Raw genomic sequence first — 14,764 nt, 5'->3', positions numbered from 1 at the left:
CGGCTGAAGGTCTGCAGGGAACGGGACGGGAGCGGGGGGATGCGGGAGGGCCGGGATGGGGCAGCGGGGGCAGCCAGGAGGGCAGGGATGGGGGTGGTGAGAGGATGCGGGAGGGCGGTGATGGAGCAGTGGTAGGAGCCAGGAGGGTGGGGATGGTACCAAGCCAGGCAGTGCTGGGGTAGTTATTGTACCCAGGACGTCAGTGGTGGTCCCCAGGCAGCGCTGAAGGCACCAGCTGGGCACCCAGGGGCTGCTGAGAGTACCCAGGAGGGCAGGGATGGAGCAGTGGAAGTACCCAGGAGGGCAGGGATGGGGTAGGGATGGCACCCAGGAAAGCAGGGATGGGGCAGTGGAAGTACCCAGGAGGGCAGGGATGGGGCAGTGGAAGTACCCAGGAGGGCAGGGATGGGGCAGTGGAAGTACCCAGGAGGGCAGGGATGGGGCAGTGGAAGTACCCAGGAGGGCAGGGATGGGGCAGTGGAAGTACCCAGGAGGGCAGGGATGGGGCAGTGGAAGGACCCAGGAGGGCAGGGATGGGGTAGGGATGGGACCCAGGAAAGCAGGGATGGGGTAGGGATGGCACCCAGGAAAGCAGGGATGGGGCAGTGGTGCTACCGAGCCAGGAAATGCTGGAGCAGTTTCGGTCCCCGGGCAGTCCCCAGGAGGTGCTGAAGGCACCAGCTGGGCACCCAGAGGCTGCTGAGGGTACCGGCAGGGTGGACGCTCCCTGGAGCCTCCCTTCAAGTCTCCATCCCTGTCCCTGCTTTCATGCTGCCCTGAGCAGCCCTTTAGGACTGATTTGCTCAGGTCTCTTTCTTTTCCTATTTTTTTGCTAAAAGTTTTACTAAAATTCCCTGCTGTTTTCACACCCTTCATCTCAGAGGATCCCAAAAGCCCCAGCACCAGACAGGTGCTGTTCCCCACCCCGTATTTGCTATTTTTCTCTTTCTAAGAGATCCTTTCCATTTGAAACTCTACTGCCATAAAGTTCTCCCTAAATTCCACGTCTGACAGAATCACTTAAAGCCATGGAGGCAGAGCAATTCGCAATAAAACATAAAACAAACTGGTGCAAAACCTGGGATTATTCCCAATCTATTTCCTGTATTTCATATTTAACCACAGTCCTCACAGAGCCTCATTCCTGGGATTCATCTGGGCACAGACAGCTGAGATACATCAAATTATTCTGTGTATTTACAGATATATATATATAAATATATAAACTGTATCATGAGGCTGTCAGTGACCCTTTTTTATTCCCTCTTCCCCACAGGAACTCGGCACCCTGGGATTCGAGTGCACCCTTGAAGAGGTGGATCTGGAGGACATCACGGAGAACCAAATGAACACAATCAAAGCCTGCACAGCTGAGGATCCAGGGGTAAACCAGCGAGAAATAGAGAGAAATCGAGAGAAAACGTCACTTTTACCTCCTAGTTTCATGCAATACGTAATCCACACCTCCATTAAATCACAAATCCTATTTCTCGTTTAATTTGCAGCCTGGAAACTGCCCAGCCCTGGAAAGATCAACTTTTGATAAGGTAAATGCAATTTCCCCACAAAATCCCTTCTTTTGGCTCGTTGTGCGTTTCAATGAGCAGCACATTCCCACATTTCCTAACAATTCCCTCTTTCCCAGGGCAAATGCCTGCAGGGCATCTCTGAGGACCTCAGAGCCTACAGGGCACAGCTGAGGAACCTCAACGACCCCCAGCTCCTGGTGACTCTCGATGGGATGATGGAGGTGAGGATTCCCGCCTGGATTTACCCAAAAATTCAGGAAATAGGGAATAAAAAGCTCCATTTCTCCTCCAAATATTGAGATATAACAGACCTGCTGCACTGGATGTGACACAGGCTGGACTAAAGGTTGATAAATACTTCGAATTTTAGCCTCAGTCTATAAATTCTATCACGAAATATTTCAAGATTTGCCTCATTCATGATAACATTCAGTATTTCAAATTTTACCCTCAATCTATTCATGATAAATTAAATATTTCAAATTTTACCCTCAGATTATTCATGCAATCATTAAATAATTGAAAATTTACCCTATTAATGATAACACTAAATACTTCCAATTTCACCCTCACTCTATTCATAATAAATATTTCAAATTTTAGTCTATTCATGATAACATTAAATACTTCAAATTTTACCCTCAGGCTATTAATGCTATCATGAAATATTTCAAATTTTACCTTCATAATATCATCAAAAACTTCTGATTTTACCCTCAGTCTACTCACACAATCATTAAATATTTCAAATTTTAACCTTCATAATGATAACATTAAATACTTCAAATTTTACCCTTAGGCTATTAATGCTAACACGAAATATTTCAAAATTTACCTTAATAATGATATCATTCAACACTTCAAATTTTCCCTTATTAATGCCATCATTAAATATTTCAAAATTTACCTATTAATGCTATCATTTAGCACTCCAAATTTTACCCCCAGCCCATTAATGCTAACATTAAGTATTTAAGACTTTATCCTATTAAAGTTCAATTAAATATTTCCAATTTTACCCTCTGTCTACTCAGGATAAATTCAATGCTTCAACATTTACCTTCTTAATGATCAATTCAACATTTCCAATTTTTCCCCTTGTTCTATTCACCATCAATTAAACATCCCGGATTTTTCCCTCAACGCCTCCTTACTTCCCGCTTTTGCCATTCATCCCTGAGGGGGTAAAACTCCAAGGGGGTTTTTTGGTTTAGACATTTTCTGGACTGGCTGTGACCCTTTTCCTTGTGCAGGCCCTGGGCAGCAGCACTGGGAAGGTTCCGGAGGCGCTGGCAGGATTGGGATTGGGATCGGGATTGGGATCGGCCCCGTTCCCGGACAGGCTGAGGCTCTGCAGTGTCCTCCAGGCTTTCCGCATCCGCAGCGTCACCATCAGCAGGATGCTGAGCTTCCTGAGCTCCCTCTGAATCCCAGGAATCCACCCAGAAGCCAAGGAGATCCTGGAGGAAAAACAGTGGGATCAACACCCACCGGCTTCCAAAGGAATTCTGAATTTCCCAGAGTTCGTTTTTAGGGAGTTGTGCCTTTTAAACCATGATAGATTCCCAGATTTTTGGAACTTAAGCTCCATCCGAGCACCAAAATGTTCCTAACTCTAATTTATCCACATTTATCCAGCTGATTTCTCAGGAATTGAGAGAATTGAGACCTATTCATGATAATCCATTTCCTCGGGGGTGCATTCCAACTCAGGATATTCTACCCCATGATTTATTTATGATGATATTCCATTCTATACCATGATTTATGATATTCCATTCTATTCCATGATTTATGATGATATCCCATGATTTATTTATGATTTTCTGTTCTATTCCCTGATTTATTTATGATATTCTTTGATTTATTTATGATATTCCTTGATTTATTTATGATGATATTCCTTGATTTATTTATATTCCCTTCTATTCCCTGATTTATTTATGATGATATTCCATGATTTTTTAATGATATTGTTCTATTCCATGATTTATTTATGATATTCCTTGATTTATTTATGATGATATTCCTTGATTTATTTATATTCCATTCTATTCCCTGATTTATTTATGATATTCCCTGATTTATTTATGATGATATTCCCTGTATATTCTATTTATTGCCTAATAAAATCAAACTTTACTCCAAAACCAAGGTGATTTTTTTGTCCCTTGGGATCCAACACGAATCCCTTTAAATACTTTGGATATTGCTGGCATGGGAAGGCACATCCCCATAATTGGTGTCTTTTAAAATCCAAGTTTCCATCTTGGATTGGGTTGGACGAGGCTTGGAATAACTTGGGATAGGGAAGGTGTCCCTGCCCATGGCAGGGGTTGGGATGGGATGGGATTTAAGGTCCCTTTCATCCCAAAAAACCCCTTTGACCCCTTTGGTGGCACCTCCAGCTTTTCCAGGTTCTGAGGAACAAGTTCCATCCTCTCTTCCCAGTTCTCCTCTCTTCCCAGGACATCAACAACTTCCCAACATTTCATCCAACTAAAACAAAAAATCAAAAATCAGATGGAAATAATGTTAATTTTTCCTGTTTTAATCTTTCTTTTTTAAAAGTATGTTTTCCTTTCCCAAACATACACAGAGGAAGATGATCCCAAGTATCCCACGGCCTTAAAAACAAGACAATCCTTGATCTGCTTCCTCCTCTCTTCTGCAAATACCATTTTCCCCAATTTTTTTCTGATCCTGTAGCACAGGGATTTGGGCTCCTCCCATTTTCAGCACCTAAATTCTAGTCAAGTTCCGATAAATCAAGTAAAAAAAAGAAGTATAAAAAGTTTCTCATACAAAAAAGAATTATACAATGTAAAAAATGGAGACAAACTATACAGAAAAGAGGGGAGAAGAAATTCCAGGGGGAAATTCCGAGCTGCCTGGAGTTCAGAGTGGTGTTCCCCTTCTTTGGAAATTTTAGGAAACAGAAGCATAGCTTAACAAGGACTGAATGTACAGGATATGCACAATAATTCCACATATACAGTGATTATCCAAAGGAATTTGTGGCAAGTTTAGGATCATTCTTCCCTGATCCATGAGAAATCCGATGCACCTCACGATTCTGGCAGTTCCATGTTTTTTGGAAGGGGATGAAAGTTTCCAGGGTGATTTTTCTCCCTGTTTTTCCCTGATGGAAACAAAAACCTTTCCCAAGTGATGAAAAAGACAAATTGGTTTTTTCCAGTGTTCGTGTCTTTCCCTGTGGGTGAAGCCCGGAATTCCAGGATCCACCTCTCCTGAAGGTCTTGGAAGTGGCTTCTATCCACACAAAATTCCATTCACGTTTCCCTGGAGGATCCTGCCTGAGTGGTGATGCCCTGAACCTCCCTGAATCCCAGCAGGATTCCAGAGGAGCAGAATGGTTGGATTGGGAAGCTCCCTCCCTCCTCCTCCTTCAGCTGGCTCAGCTCTGAGCCGAGAAACCTGAGGGAAGGAAAAAACACACCTGGATTATGGGATGTCCGGAAGTGCCTGCAAGACCCAAGTGGAGAAAGAAATTGAATTTAAAAATATTCAAGTTGAGAAATAAATGTATTAAACCCCCCGAGGCAGCACGAGGCTGTGGCGCAGAGTCTGGGAGGGAGAGCTCTCCACCTTTGCCAGCCAGGTTGTTTCCAGGGAGAATGAGCCATGGAATTAGGTTGGAAAAGCCCTCTAAGACCATCCAGTCCAACCATGCCCCCACTCCATCCCAAGGCCACCACTGCCCCACGTCCCCAGGAGCCGCACGTCTGCTCGATCCCTCCAGGGTGGTGACTGTGCCCAGCCCTTTCCATGAAGAAATTTTTCCCAATATCCAATCTAACCCTCCCCACGCACAACCTGAGGAGTTTTGTCCCACGTTTCCTTTTGTCCTGAGTTAAGGAATTAAGTTTTGCTGTTGCAAAAAAACCCCCACATTTAATTTTTCAGGACAATTGCCCTTGGCTGGCTGAGTCCATAAAATTATGGAATGGTTTGAGTTGGAAAGGACCTTAAAGGTCATTTAATTCCAACCCCTGCCATGGACAGGGATAATTCCCAGCTCCCTGAATAATCTGGATTTGCAGAAGGCGAACTGAACACAAGAGCTCCACAGAAAGGAGGGGGAGCTCCCTTGGGAAACCCATTCCCATTAGAGATGGAACCACCAAGTCATCCAGCAGGGAAGGTGTTAATCAACCATTCCTGAAATAAAGACCCAAGCAGCTCTTCTTGGGAATCCCAGGAACCAGTCTGGACACCCAGGTCATGCTGAGTGCTCTCCATCCTCAGGGCAAAACTATTCCTCATTTTGTATCCATTTCCAAAGGGAAGGATCAACCACCCCAAAACATCAAGTCACTGCAGAAAGCAGAAGGGACACAATTTTGACCTCCATAATAAACCATGCACTGGGGATTTGTAAATTCCCTGATGGGAATTCCCAAAGTCCAGCTGAGCCAGGGATGGATTCAGTAACCAGGGAGCTGATACCTTGCAGCGTCTGCAGGATCTCGTAGGTCGCTTTTTCCCCGAGGCTTCTCTGCAAAGCCTCTGCAGATCCATTGCCCTGCTCCCTGTCTCTCCACTTCCTCAGCACCAGGAATTTCTGCATGTTCACGTCCTTCTCCATGGCCTGGATGTTCTCGATGTCCTTCATCTCCATCTGGAGACACTCGATGGCGACCTCCCTCCAGTGCCGGTCCAGGAGCTTGGCGATCGCCAGCAGCTGTTGGTCCGTTAAGCTTTTTGTGCCCGTTCCATCTGAAAAACATTGGATTTTCCCCAATATCCAACCCCAACCTTCTCTGCTGCAACCTGAGGCCGTTCCCTCTCCTCCTGTCCCTGTTCCCTGCCAGCAGAGCCCGACCCCCCCGGCTGCCCCCTCCTGTCAGGGACTTGTGCAGAGCCACAAGGTCCCCCCTGAGCCTCCTTTGCTCCAGGCTGAGCCCCTTTCCCAGCTCCCTCAGCTGCTCCAGCCCCTTTCCCAACCCCATTCCCTTCCCTGCACATGCCCCAGCCCTTCCACGTCCTTGGGAGAGTCCCAAAACCGCCCCCAGGGCTGGAGGAGCCTCAGCAGTGCCAGCACAGGGGACGGGCACTGCCCTGGGTCTGTGGGCATTGCTGGGACCTCCTTGGCCACCCCTGGCTCATGTCCAGGCCCTGCCAACCACCAGCCCCAGCTCCTTTTCCAGCAGACACCTTTCCAGCTGCTCTCGCCCAAGCCTGGACCATTCCAGAGGGAAAAGTCTTTTAAAAAGTGAGCTGGGTTTCAACTCCCAGGACACAAAACAACCCCAACCAGGCTCTTCCCAAGGCCACAGTGAGGCCCCACCTGCAGTGCCACCAGTCTTCTGCTTTTTGCTGTGGAGCCCCTCTTCCTCCAGGATGCTGAGGGCTGGCTTCCGCTTCTTCACACCTGGGAAGGGATCAGAGGCGCTGTCACTTGTGTCACCTCTCCCCAGAGGCAGAGAGGGGCACAAGGAACAAACCACCCCAACCCCAAGTTCTCTGCAAAGTCACTCACTGGCTGTGCTCCTCCTCTGCTCGTTCTTGTTCTGGTCATAATGGATCCAATCCCCTGGGAAAGGTCACAGGAGACAAACGTGAGGGAGGAATTCCCAGTGCTGGGCCCCACCTCCAGGAATTCCCAGGCACAAAGCAAAGCTGTTGGGTGGATTCCAACCCCTGAGGTTTGACAGAACGAGATTTTTCCCCTTTTATTCAACGTGCTGCAGCAGGCCCAAATAGGCCAGAGAGATTGCAAGTTATAATGCAAAATATGCCATTTCATATTATATGATACAATTCTATGGATAATATATGGAATTATATGTTGTAACACGGAATAATAGGCAGGGGGGTTGGAACTAAATGGTCTTTAAGGTCCCTTCCAAAAACAAACATTCCATGACCAGCAGCTCTACTGGGAGGAAAGGCTGGGAGAGCTGGGATTGTTCAGCCTGGAGAGGAGAAGCTGCAGGATGACCTAACTGGAGCCTCCCAGTGCCTGAAGGAGCTACAGGAAAGATGGAAAGAGACAACTTACAAGGGATGGAGGGACAGGACCCAGGGAATGGCTTCCCCGTGCCAGAGGGCAGGGCTGGATGGGATATTGGGAAGGGATTGCTCCCGGGGAGGGTGGGCAGGCCCTGGCACAGGGTGCCCAGAGCAGCTGGGGCTGCCCCTGGATCCCTGGCAGTGCCCAAGGCCAGGCTGGACATTGGGGCTTGGAGCAGCCTGGGACAGTGGAAGGGGTCCCTGGGGGTGGAACTGGATGATCTTTAAGGTCTGTCCCATCCCAGACCACTCCCTGGTTCCCAAGGACTCACTCTCTCGGAGTTTGGCTTTCCAGACGGTCTCATCCGAGTCCTGCTCCACCAGGGACATGGTGAAGTCATCAGGCTTCTCCAAGTACACTTCAAAGTAACTCTTCAGCTTCAAGAGTGATCCATCAACAAATTCAATCTCCTACACAACAGAAATATGTCAAAAATAAATATTTCTCTAAGATAAACTAAAGAGAAGGCAACTGGCTGTTGGGACAAATCCGAGCCTAACTCCCATCTCCCAGAGTTTTGCTGTTGACTTCAGCATCAGGATTTCATCCCAAAATTTTAGGGCTCTAAGAGGCAAATGACTCCTTTTTGTGCCACATTTCCAGGGCAGCTGCAATGCAGGAAGCAAGGGTGAGTGTAAGGGACTCACCTCAGGAGTTATTTCAGCTTCTGGCTCACAGATCAATCTGTACTTCTTTCCTTCCTGCAGTAATTTTTGGCACACGGCAGGCTTGTCAATTTTAACAAATTTCTTATTTGAGTGCTTCACAGCTTTTGAGATGTCCTAAAATTTAAAAAATACCATTTCAAGGTTAATATTTCAAGGTTACTCATTCCAGTAGATGAATTAACATTTAAAACCTGTGTTCATGTGGCTGCCTGGGCTGTTCTCTGGCCCCAGCTCTACAGCACAGCCACGACCCCAAACTTCCCAGAAAGCTGTGGAATAACCACACTCAAAAAGCATACCAAACCTCTCCAGCTGTTGTGCCATGGGGGTGAAATGAGATAAGAGAGTTTGCAACCCCAATAAAAGGCAGGGTTTTGTCACTCTCCTCACTGTAATAGGGTAAATTCAAGTCCTGCTCCTGCCAGAGCTCCTGAATGACCCCACAAACCCAATTTCCTAATTATAAGCCATTGCAGGGCAATGCAAGGAACTTTCTAGAGCTGTAATTTTATCCAGGGTTAGTTCCATGGCCTCTCTTTTCTCTGCAGACAGGCTCTGTTCTCCTCTGAGGTTATTGCCAACGTGGTCCTTGGCAGCAGGAAAGTTGGTGGCACCTGGATGAATTCATTGTCAGCTGCTTTCCCAAATTCCCAAATTTTCACTGGGGACTCTGCCACTGCCCTGGACAGCCTGTTCCAGGGCTTGACCAGCCTTTTCCTGAAGGAATTTTCCCTAATGTCCAATCTAAACCTCCTCTGGTACAACTTGAGGCTGCTTCCTCTTGTCCTGTCGCTTATTCCTTGGGAGAAGAGACCAGGACAAAGAATGGAAATGGAAAAGCTGGAGAGAGACCATTTACACAGGATGGAGTGACAGAAAAAAGGGGGAATGGCCTCAGATTCAAACATTGTAGGTCTAGATTGGATATTGGGAAGGAATCCTTCCCTGTGAGGGTGGGCAGGCCCTGGCACAGGTGCCCAGAGCAGCTGGGGCTGCCCCTGGATCCCTGGCAGTGCCCAGGGCCAGGCTGGACATTGGGGCTTGGAGCAGCCTGGGATAGTGGAAGGTGTCCCTGTCCATGGCAGAAGGTAGAAAGAGATGGGATTTAAGGTCCATTCCCACACAAAGCACACCAGGATTCCCAACCCCACCCTCCCCAGGCCCAGCTCCCAGCCCGGGCCGTACCTTTATGAAGGAGTCGTTGTTGGTGGCCACGTAGACCCAGAAGGACAGGGAGGGGTGCTCATCGATGGCTTTGTAGAGGATGACGGCCCCGTGGTACTGCAGGGGCTGCTGGCTCTGGATCAGGGGTCCCACGGGGGACAGGGAGCTCACCACCCACTTGACGTGCGACGCCGAGAACTCGGCCGAGGGCTCGATGGCCGCGCCCCCGCTCTTGATGTGCAGCACCTTGAAGGCCACGCCAGCGCCGTGATCTGTGGGGAACATCCCGGGGCTCAGCACTTCCAGAGCATCCCCAGGCACCATCCCCAGCCCCTGGCCCCACACTCACCCCCCAGGCAGAGGCAGTGCGGGAACTGGATGGAGCTGAGCGCGCCGGGCGCGTCGCAGCGCACGTCGAACAGGGGCCCGCCCACGATCCAGGGCTTTTCCACCAGCTGGGCGTACTTGCTCCAGGATAACAGGGAATACGTGATCCTGGCGGCGCCTGTCACCTCGAAAATGAGCCCAGTGATGCTGCACTGGTAGGAGCCCTCTGCATCCAGCAGTGCCCTGCAAGGGACATCCGGCACTCGGCAAAAATACCGGGAGCTGCGGGGTAACGGAGCAGCTCCCTCCCGCTTTATCTCAGCGGCCACAGTGTGCTCCTCTCTCTGGGTCTGAGCCGTCACTGGGCTGGTAAAAACCACTGAGGGCCCACCCAGCCTATGCAAAACAGCTGGAAATGAGCATTTTGCATAAAACTTCCTGCACCGGGAGCTGCTCTCACGGGAAGGGCTCAGCGTCAGAGCCAACATTTTCCGTGGATAACAACAGCAGCCAGCGTGGAGAACAGCAAGGGATACACGGACATCCCACAGTGACAATTCCAAGGCAGACAGAGGGAGAACAGCGCTGCATCCAAGGGAAAATGCAGGGCTAAAGGGGAGGGTGAAGCAGGGCAAGACCCCTCACGTGCATCCAGGCTGAAACCAGAATATAACAAGGGGCTGGCTGTTAATTATTGCAGCAAGACAAGGCAGCATCCTGGAAAACCCTCCCAAGAGTTCTCTTGGGCCAGGATCTGGAGGCAGCACAGGCTCTAAACCATGATTTTTAAGGGTTTGGGTGCACCTCCCAGTACAAATCCAGGTGCATTTGTGCAGACAATGAGCTGTTCTCCCACTTCAACCAAAGACTGAAGCACCTTGGTCAGAACAACGTAAACTTAAACCCATTATATTCAAAAAATTCATACATAAATTGTCCTCCAGCAAGTCTCCTGGGGGTCACCTGCTCCTTCTGGTCCTGGAAACAGATTTTAAAAAAATTATCTTAAAAAAGGTGAGAAGAAATTAGGATTACAGATTGCAAATGATCTAATGCAAAAGAAGTGGGTGGCTTTTCCCTCACAAACCTACATTTTCACTCCTGCAGTGCTCACAGGGTGGCAAGCAGCTCCCTCCTGGTGGGAAAAGAGGAAGATGAGCTCAAGAACAGCAAAGTAATTAAAGAGCCAGGAATAAAAAAGGCCTCAGGAGATCTGTTCCTACCTGACTCATTGCAGTGAGGTGGGGATTCCTTCTCCTCCTGTTCTTCCTCTAGGAAAAAGGAGTTTGGAGTAAACACCTCAGTCTCCAGAGGGTTTCTGCTCCCACATTCACCCAGGACAACCCCACAATTTCATTTGCTTAAATTCAGCAAATCCTAAGGAGAACATTCCTGAGAGTCCTTGCAGGCCTTGCACAGCCTGGGGGTGAAGCTGAACATCAGGATACAAATTTGCCAACAGCTCCTAAGTTGCCCAAACTGCTGGAAATTTTCAGAGGAGTTAAAGATTCATCCTCAGGATGAGCCTCATGGTGCCAAGGACAAAGTACAACCCCCGGCACGGAAACTGGGAACAGCATTCCCAGGGAACAACAACCACATTGTCTGCCATGTGTTTGTCCCTAAAACGATTTCAGAGTGCCTGGATTCTCCTGACCGAATCCTACAGGACAGAATTCCACCAGAGCTGACACTTCAGGCCAAAGGTTGTGTCCTGAAGGGTGGATTTGGGAGCAGGGGAGTGGCAGAGCCGCTGTGCCAAGAGCCAGGATGAGCTGCTTCCCATCCCACCCTCCCTCCCAGGAAAAAGGGATCCTGGAGGCTGTCCCAGAGCTATCCTGGGACTCCAACACCCTCCTGGGCTGGGAGAGCCAGAGAAGGCCTTGCTGCAGCAAACAGCCTGGCAAACAGCAGCCAGCAGCTGGCTGCCTTCCCAAGCCCTGCTATCCCATCCCCGAGTTGCAGCAGGATTGGAACGGCACCAGGAACACTCCCTGCACGTGGAAGCTCGTGGCCTCCACCCCCCACTTCCTAGGGATGCTCTCCAGCAGCTCCTTTTCCCAGAAGATACGGAGGGGGTGGCTGGAAATCCTTCCTGCCATCCCACAGCACGCCTCGGGTGCCGTTCATCCGAGCTGGCTTCCTCCCGCTGAGCAAGGGCTACCAGGGACAACAAACCACACTCACCCAGCCTGCCTCCATGCCACTCCTCGGCATCTGGGGAGCAAAAACATCGGAATTGTTTAATTATCAGTGTTACACAAAAGCACAATAAACTGCTGGCACACAACCCGTGGAAGTGCAAACCCACCAACAGCAAGCGCTTCCTTTCATTCTTTTCCTGTCCATCCTGTTTGGCCAGTTCTGTTGCCAACTTTTGAGGAAATTTATGGCCTCTTGGTGTTTGGACAACTGCTGTGGTGTAAAAATATCCATGGGCATTGTGTCTGCAACATCCATGGGTGTTGTGTCTGGGAGGCGAAAGCAGCACGAGCTGCTGCCCTTCGATCATTGATAGGAAATCCTTGGCTCCCAAAAGTTTTATTGGGAAAGCAATCAGAGTTAGCATTCCCTAATAACTGTGAGACTGTTCCCAGGAGAAGCAGCTGCTTTAAACTGAACAGCAGTTTTATAAAAGAGATTACAGATCAAACACAATGTTCTGCTCACCTGACTCCTCTTCCGAGCCGCTGCTGGAGCTGCCTTCGGAACTGGCCTCTCCTTAAAAACCACAACCCGTTAGGCACAGGTGGGATGGGAGCGCAGGGATACATCCACAGGTTGGGATCCATCCACAGGTTGGGATCCATCAGGCCAGCCAGCAGGTTAGATAATGGGACAGAGCAGAAAAAATACTGAGGCAGAGAGAAGCATCAGAGCATCAAATCCCAGCTCCAGGGGAGACTCTGGGGTCACCCAGGCCCTTCTGAAGGGTCTTTAGAACATTTAATTTTCATGTTTTATGCATCTTGGGATTATTTTGGAGCTTCAGCCATGGCACATCCCAGTTAAATGATGGTTTTCCATGGCAGGTGGGAGCAGCCCTGGTGGGAGCTGTGTGTCCCACCAGGCGTGGCTTGTGCAGATGCACCAAATGTGGCTTTAATTAATTATTCTCACAAACGTCAGTTGAACAGAAACCAGCACTGGAAAGTCAAGCATGTGCTTTGGGATGTGGGTGTGGGGGAATTTGGGATGCAGGACCAGCCACACCACCGCAGGAGCGAGGAAATCCCTGAGCCATGGTGTGCTCACCCTCCGGGTGCTCCTCGGCCGATCCCGATCCCGATCCCTCCATGCCGTTGGGTGTCACCTCTGCCAGAGAAAAGCAGGGAATAAAAGCTGGAGAAGGCTCTCATCAATTTTGTACTCAGAGAAAGGGAATAAACAACAAAAGAACAGGCATTTTAAAAACCAGCACAACCAACCAAAATAATCCATAAACTAAGGGTTTACACCGAGGTTTTTAAAGCCCGTTATAGAATTCCCATTCCCATTCCCAAGGAGGGGCATTTCCCAAAATCCCTGTACCTTTTTCATCCGAGGAGAGGGACTCTGCTCCGCTGGAAGACAAAAGCAGACACACGTGAGCAGCTGTGCCAGCCCTTTCCCACGCTTCCACAGGGGCAGCATTCCCCACTCCCAGCCCGCTGGCATCGCTCCCAGCCTCGGGAATCTGGGACCTGACTTGGGGTGGGGCTTGGTGAGTAAACATCCATCTCCTGCAGCATCACCCCGACCCTGGCTCTCTCCTGGCCCTTCTGGGGACACCTGGCTCTGCTGGACACAATTCCCACTGGCACAAGCTCCTGGTTCCAGCCCCCATTGCCGAGCCCTGGACTCCGTGCCAGGCGCCCATTGGATTTGGGTGCAATCCAACCAGTCTCCAGCCAGGCAGGAAACTTGGATAAACTCTGGCCTTCAGCCGTGGCAGACAACTCCAGCAGACCCATTTGTGGCAAATTCACACCAACCTCCAGCCTCCATCCACCCTGGAAAGGGGAAATCTGCTGGTTTTATCATTCACAGATCACGATCCTGTTCGGAAACCTTTTCCTGGAGCTCCACAAAGCTCCACAACATCTGTCAGGCAGATCCAGCAAAGAAAAGCTGCCCTGAGGACAGGAATGGCCCTGGGTGCAGTCACCATAAACCAGCAGGTGACATCCAGCTCTCCCACACTGTGGTGGCACCGGGAAATATTCCAGAACCTCCGCCCTGCCAAGGGGCAGCTGGAACAGCAGGCAGGGAAAAAGCACCCAGCCCGCTTTTTTTTTGGAGGTAGGTGAGGGTCACAGGGCCATCCCAGAGATGCTGAGGGATGCTGGGGATGGTGAAGCCAAGATGTGGGAGTTGCTCAGCTCAGGAGGCTGATTTCGGCCATCCTGGATGCTCCTGGAATGAGCGGGCACCACCACGGGGGTCAGAGCCTTGGGGCCACACTGGGACACTCAGACACAAAACTGAAAAATAAATAAATAGATGGGAATGGCAGAGGCAGGAAAATCAATCCCTAACGAGTGAGGATTCCTGAGGAACTCAGGGAAGCGATGCCAGCTGGGGCGTCCTGGCAAAGCACAGCAAAGTGGCTGCACGGGGCTGGAGAAGTTTCTGGGTCAAGGGCAGGAAGAAGTGGGAAAGGTTTTCCCCCACAAGGAATTACACAACAGTTTGCTCTTCCAAACTGTATCTTGTGAAAAAAAAAACAACACAAGAATTATTTATCTGGAGGATTTGGATGAAGTCTGGACCCTCTCCAGGGCCGGCAAGGGAGCCAAGCGATGTTTGAGCAACCCTGCAGCCCTTGCACCAAGTGCTGGCTTGCTAAACTGGGATCGCTTCCCTCCGCGCCGCCTCCAAACCCCTCGCAGCTGCATCTCCCTCCTCCCGCGCTGGCAAACAGCTCCGGCAGCGCACAGGCGCGGGGAGGAGAAAGCACAAAAAGAGACAAAAAACCCACCCGGGCAAAGCCCCGGGCATTGTGCAGTTAATTAACTGCAGCCATTAACTGCGGCGGGCAACGGGCGCTGCCCAGCGGA

The 14,764-nt window shown here is 49.7% G+C and overlaps 2 protein-coding genes and 1 long non-coding RNA gene across 3 annotated transcripts in view; 2 read left to right on the top strand and 1 right to left on the bottom strand.

The window, feature by feature from the left end:
• Nucleotides 1–4,351, top strand: part of LOC108446770 — a 6,591-nt gene extending 2,240 nt beyond the window's left edge. Inside the window, exon 2 of the long non-coding RNA XR_001862068.1 lies at nt 3,844–4,351. This is a non-coding gene — a long non-coding RNA (uncharacterized LOC108446770). The remainder of the gene's footprint in view (nt 1–3,843) is intronic.
• Nucleotides 1,027–4,351, top strand: IL12A (interleukin 12A). Its single transcript, XM_017734357.1, has 4 exons — nt 1,027–1,384; nt 1,506–1,547; nt 1,646–1,750; nt 2,783–4,351. Exons 1-4 carry the CDS (start codon nt 1,346–1,348, stop codon nt 2,954–2,956), a joined length of 360 nt encoding a protein of 119 aa, XP_017589846.1. The 5' UTR covers nt 1,027–1,345; the 3' UTR covers nt 2,957–4,351.
• On the bottom strand, nt 4,060–14,737 carry CARD8 (caspase recruitment domain family member 8). The gene is made up of 15 exons (XM_017734356.1): nt 13,257–14,737; nt 12,981–13,040; nt 12,396–12,446; nt 11,913–11,942; nt 10,949–10,996; nt 10,817–10,860; nt 10,654–10,703; nt 9,748–9,968; nt 9,420–9,670; nt 8,214–8,348; nt 7,838–7,976; nt 7,033–7,086; nt 6,841–6,924; nt 6,000–6,269; nt 4,060–4,967 (listed from the first exon to the last, which is right to left on the bottom strand). The coding sequence occupies exons 1-15, from the start codon at nt 13,438–13,440 to the stop codon at nt 4,948–4,950; spliced, it is 1,641 nt and encodes a 546-aa protein (XP_017589845.1). The 5' UTR covers nt 13,441–14,737; the 3' UTR covers nt 4,060–4,947.
• Between the last annotated feature and the right edge of the window lie 27 nt (nt 14,738–14,764).

Source organism: Corvus brachyrhynchos, unplaced genomic scaffold (genome assembly GCF_000691975.1).
Source record: "Corvus brachyrhynchos isolate BGI_N302 unplaced genomic scaffold, ASM69197v1 scaffold544, whole genome shotgun sequence".
Classification (NCBI taxonomy): Eukaryota; Metazoa; Chordata; class Aves; order Passeriformes; family Corvidae; genus Corvus; species Corvus brachyrhynchos.
Note: the sequence above shows the minus strand (reverse complement) of the source record. Positions and strands in the feature narration are given on the sequence as shown.

What these genes read in the sequence shown, in the direction of transcription:
- IL12A (XM_017734357.1), top strand. Translation starts at nt 1,346, where the DNA reads ATGAACACAATCAAAGCCTGCACAGCTGAGGATCCAGGG. An exon ending in AAAGATCAACTTTTGATAAG is followed by an intron (nt 1,548 to 1,645) that starts GTAAATGCAATT and finishes CCTCTTTCCCAG; the next exon opens with GGCAAATGCCTGCAGGGCAT. An exon ending in CTCTCGATGGGATGATGGAG is followed by an intron (nt 1,751 to 2,782) that starts GTGAGGATTCCC and finishes TTCCTTGTGCAG; the next exon opens with GCCCTGGGCAGCAGCACTGG.
- CARD8 (XM_017734356.1), bottom strand. Translation starts at nt 13,440, where the DNA reads ATGTTTACTCACCAAGCCCCACCCCAAGTCAGGTCCCAGATTCCCGAG. An exon ending in GTGGCATGGAGGCAGGCTGG is followed by an intron (nt 10,997 to 11,912) that starts GTGAGTGTGGTT and finishes CCTTTTTCCTAG; the next exon opens with AGGAAGAACAGGAGGAGAAG. An exon ending in GATCCTGCAGACGCTGCAAG is followed by an intron (nt 4,968 to 5,999) that starts GTATCAGCTCCC and finishes TCCTTCCCTCAG; the next exon opens with GTTTCTCGGCTCAGAGCTGA.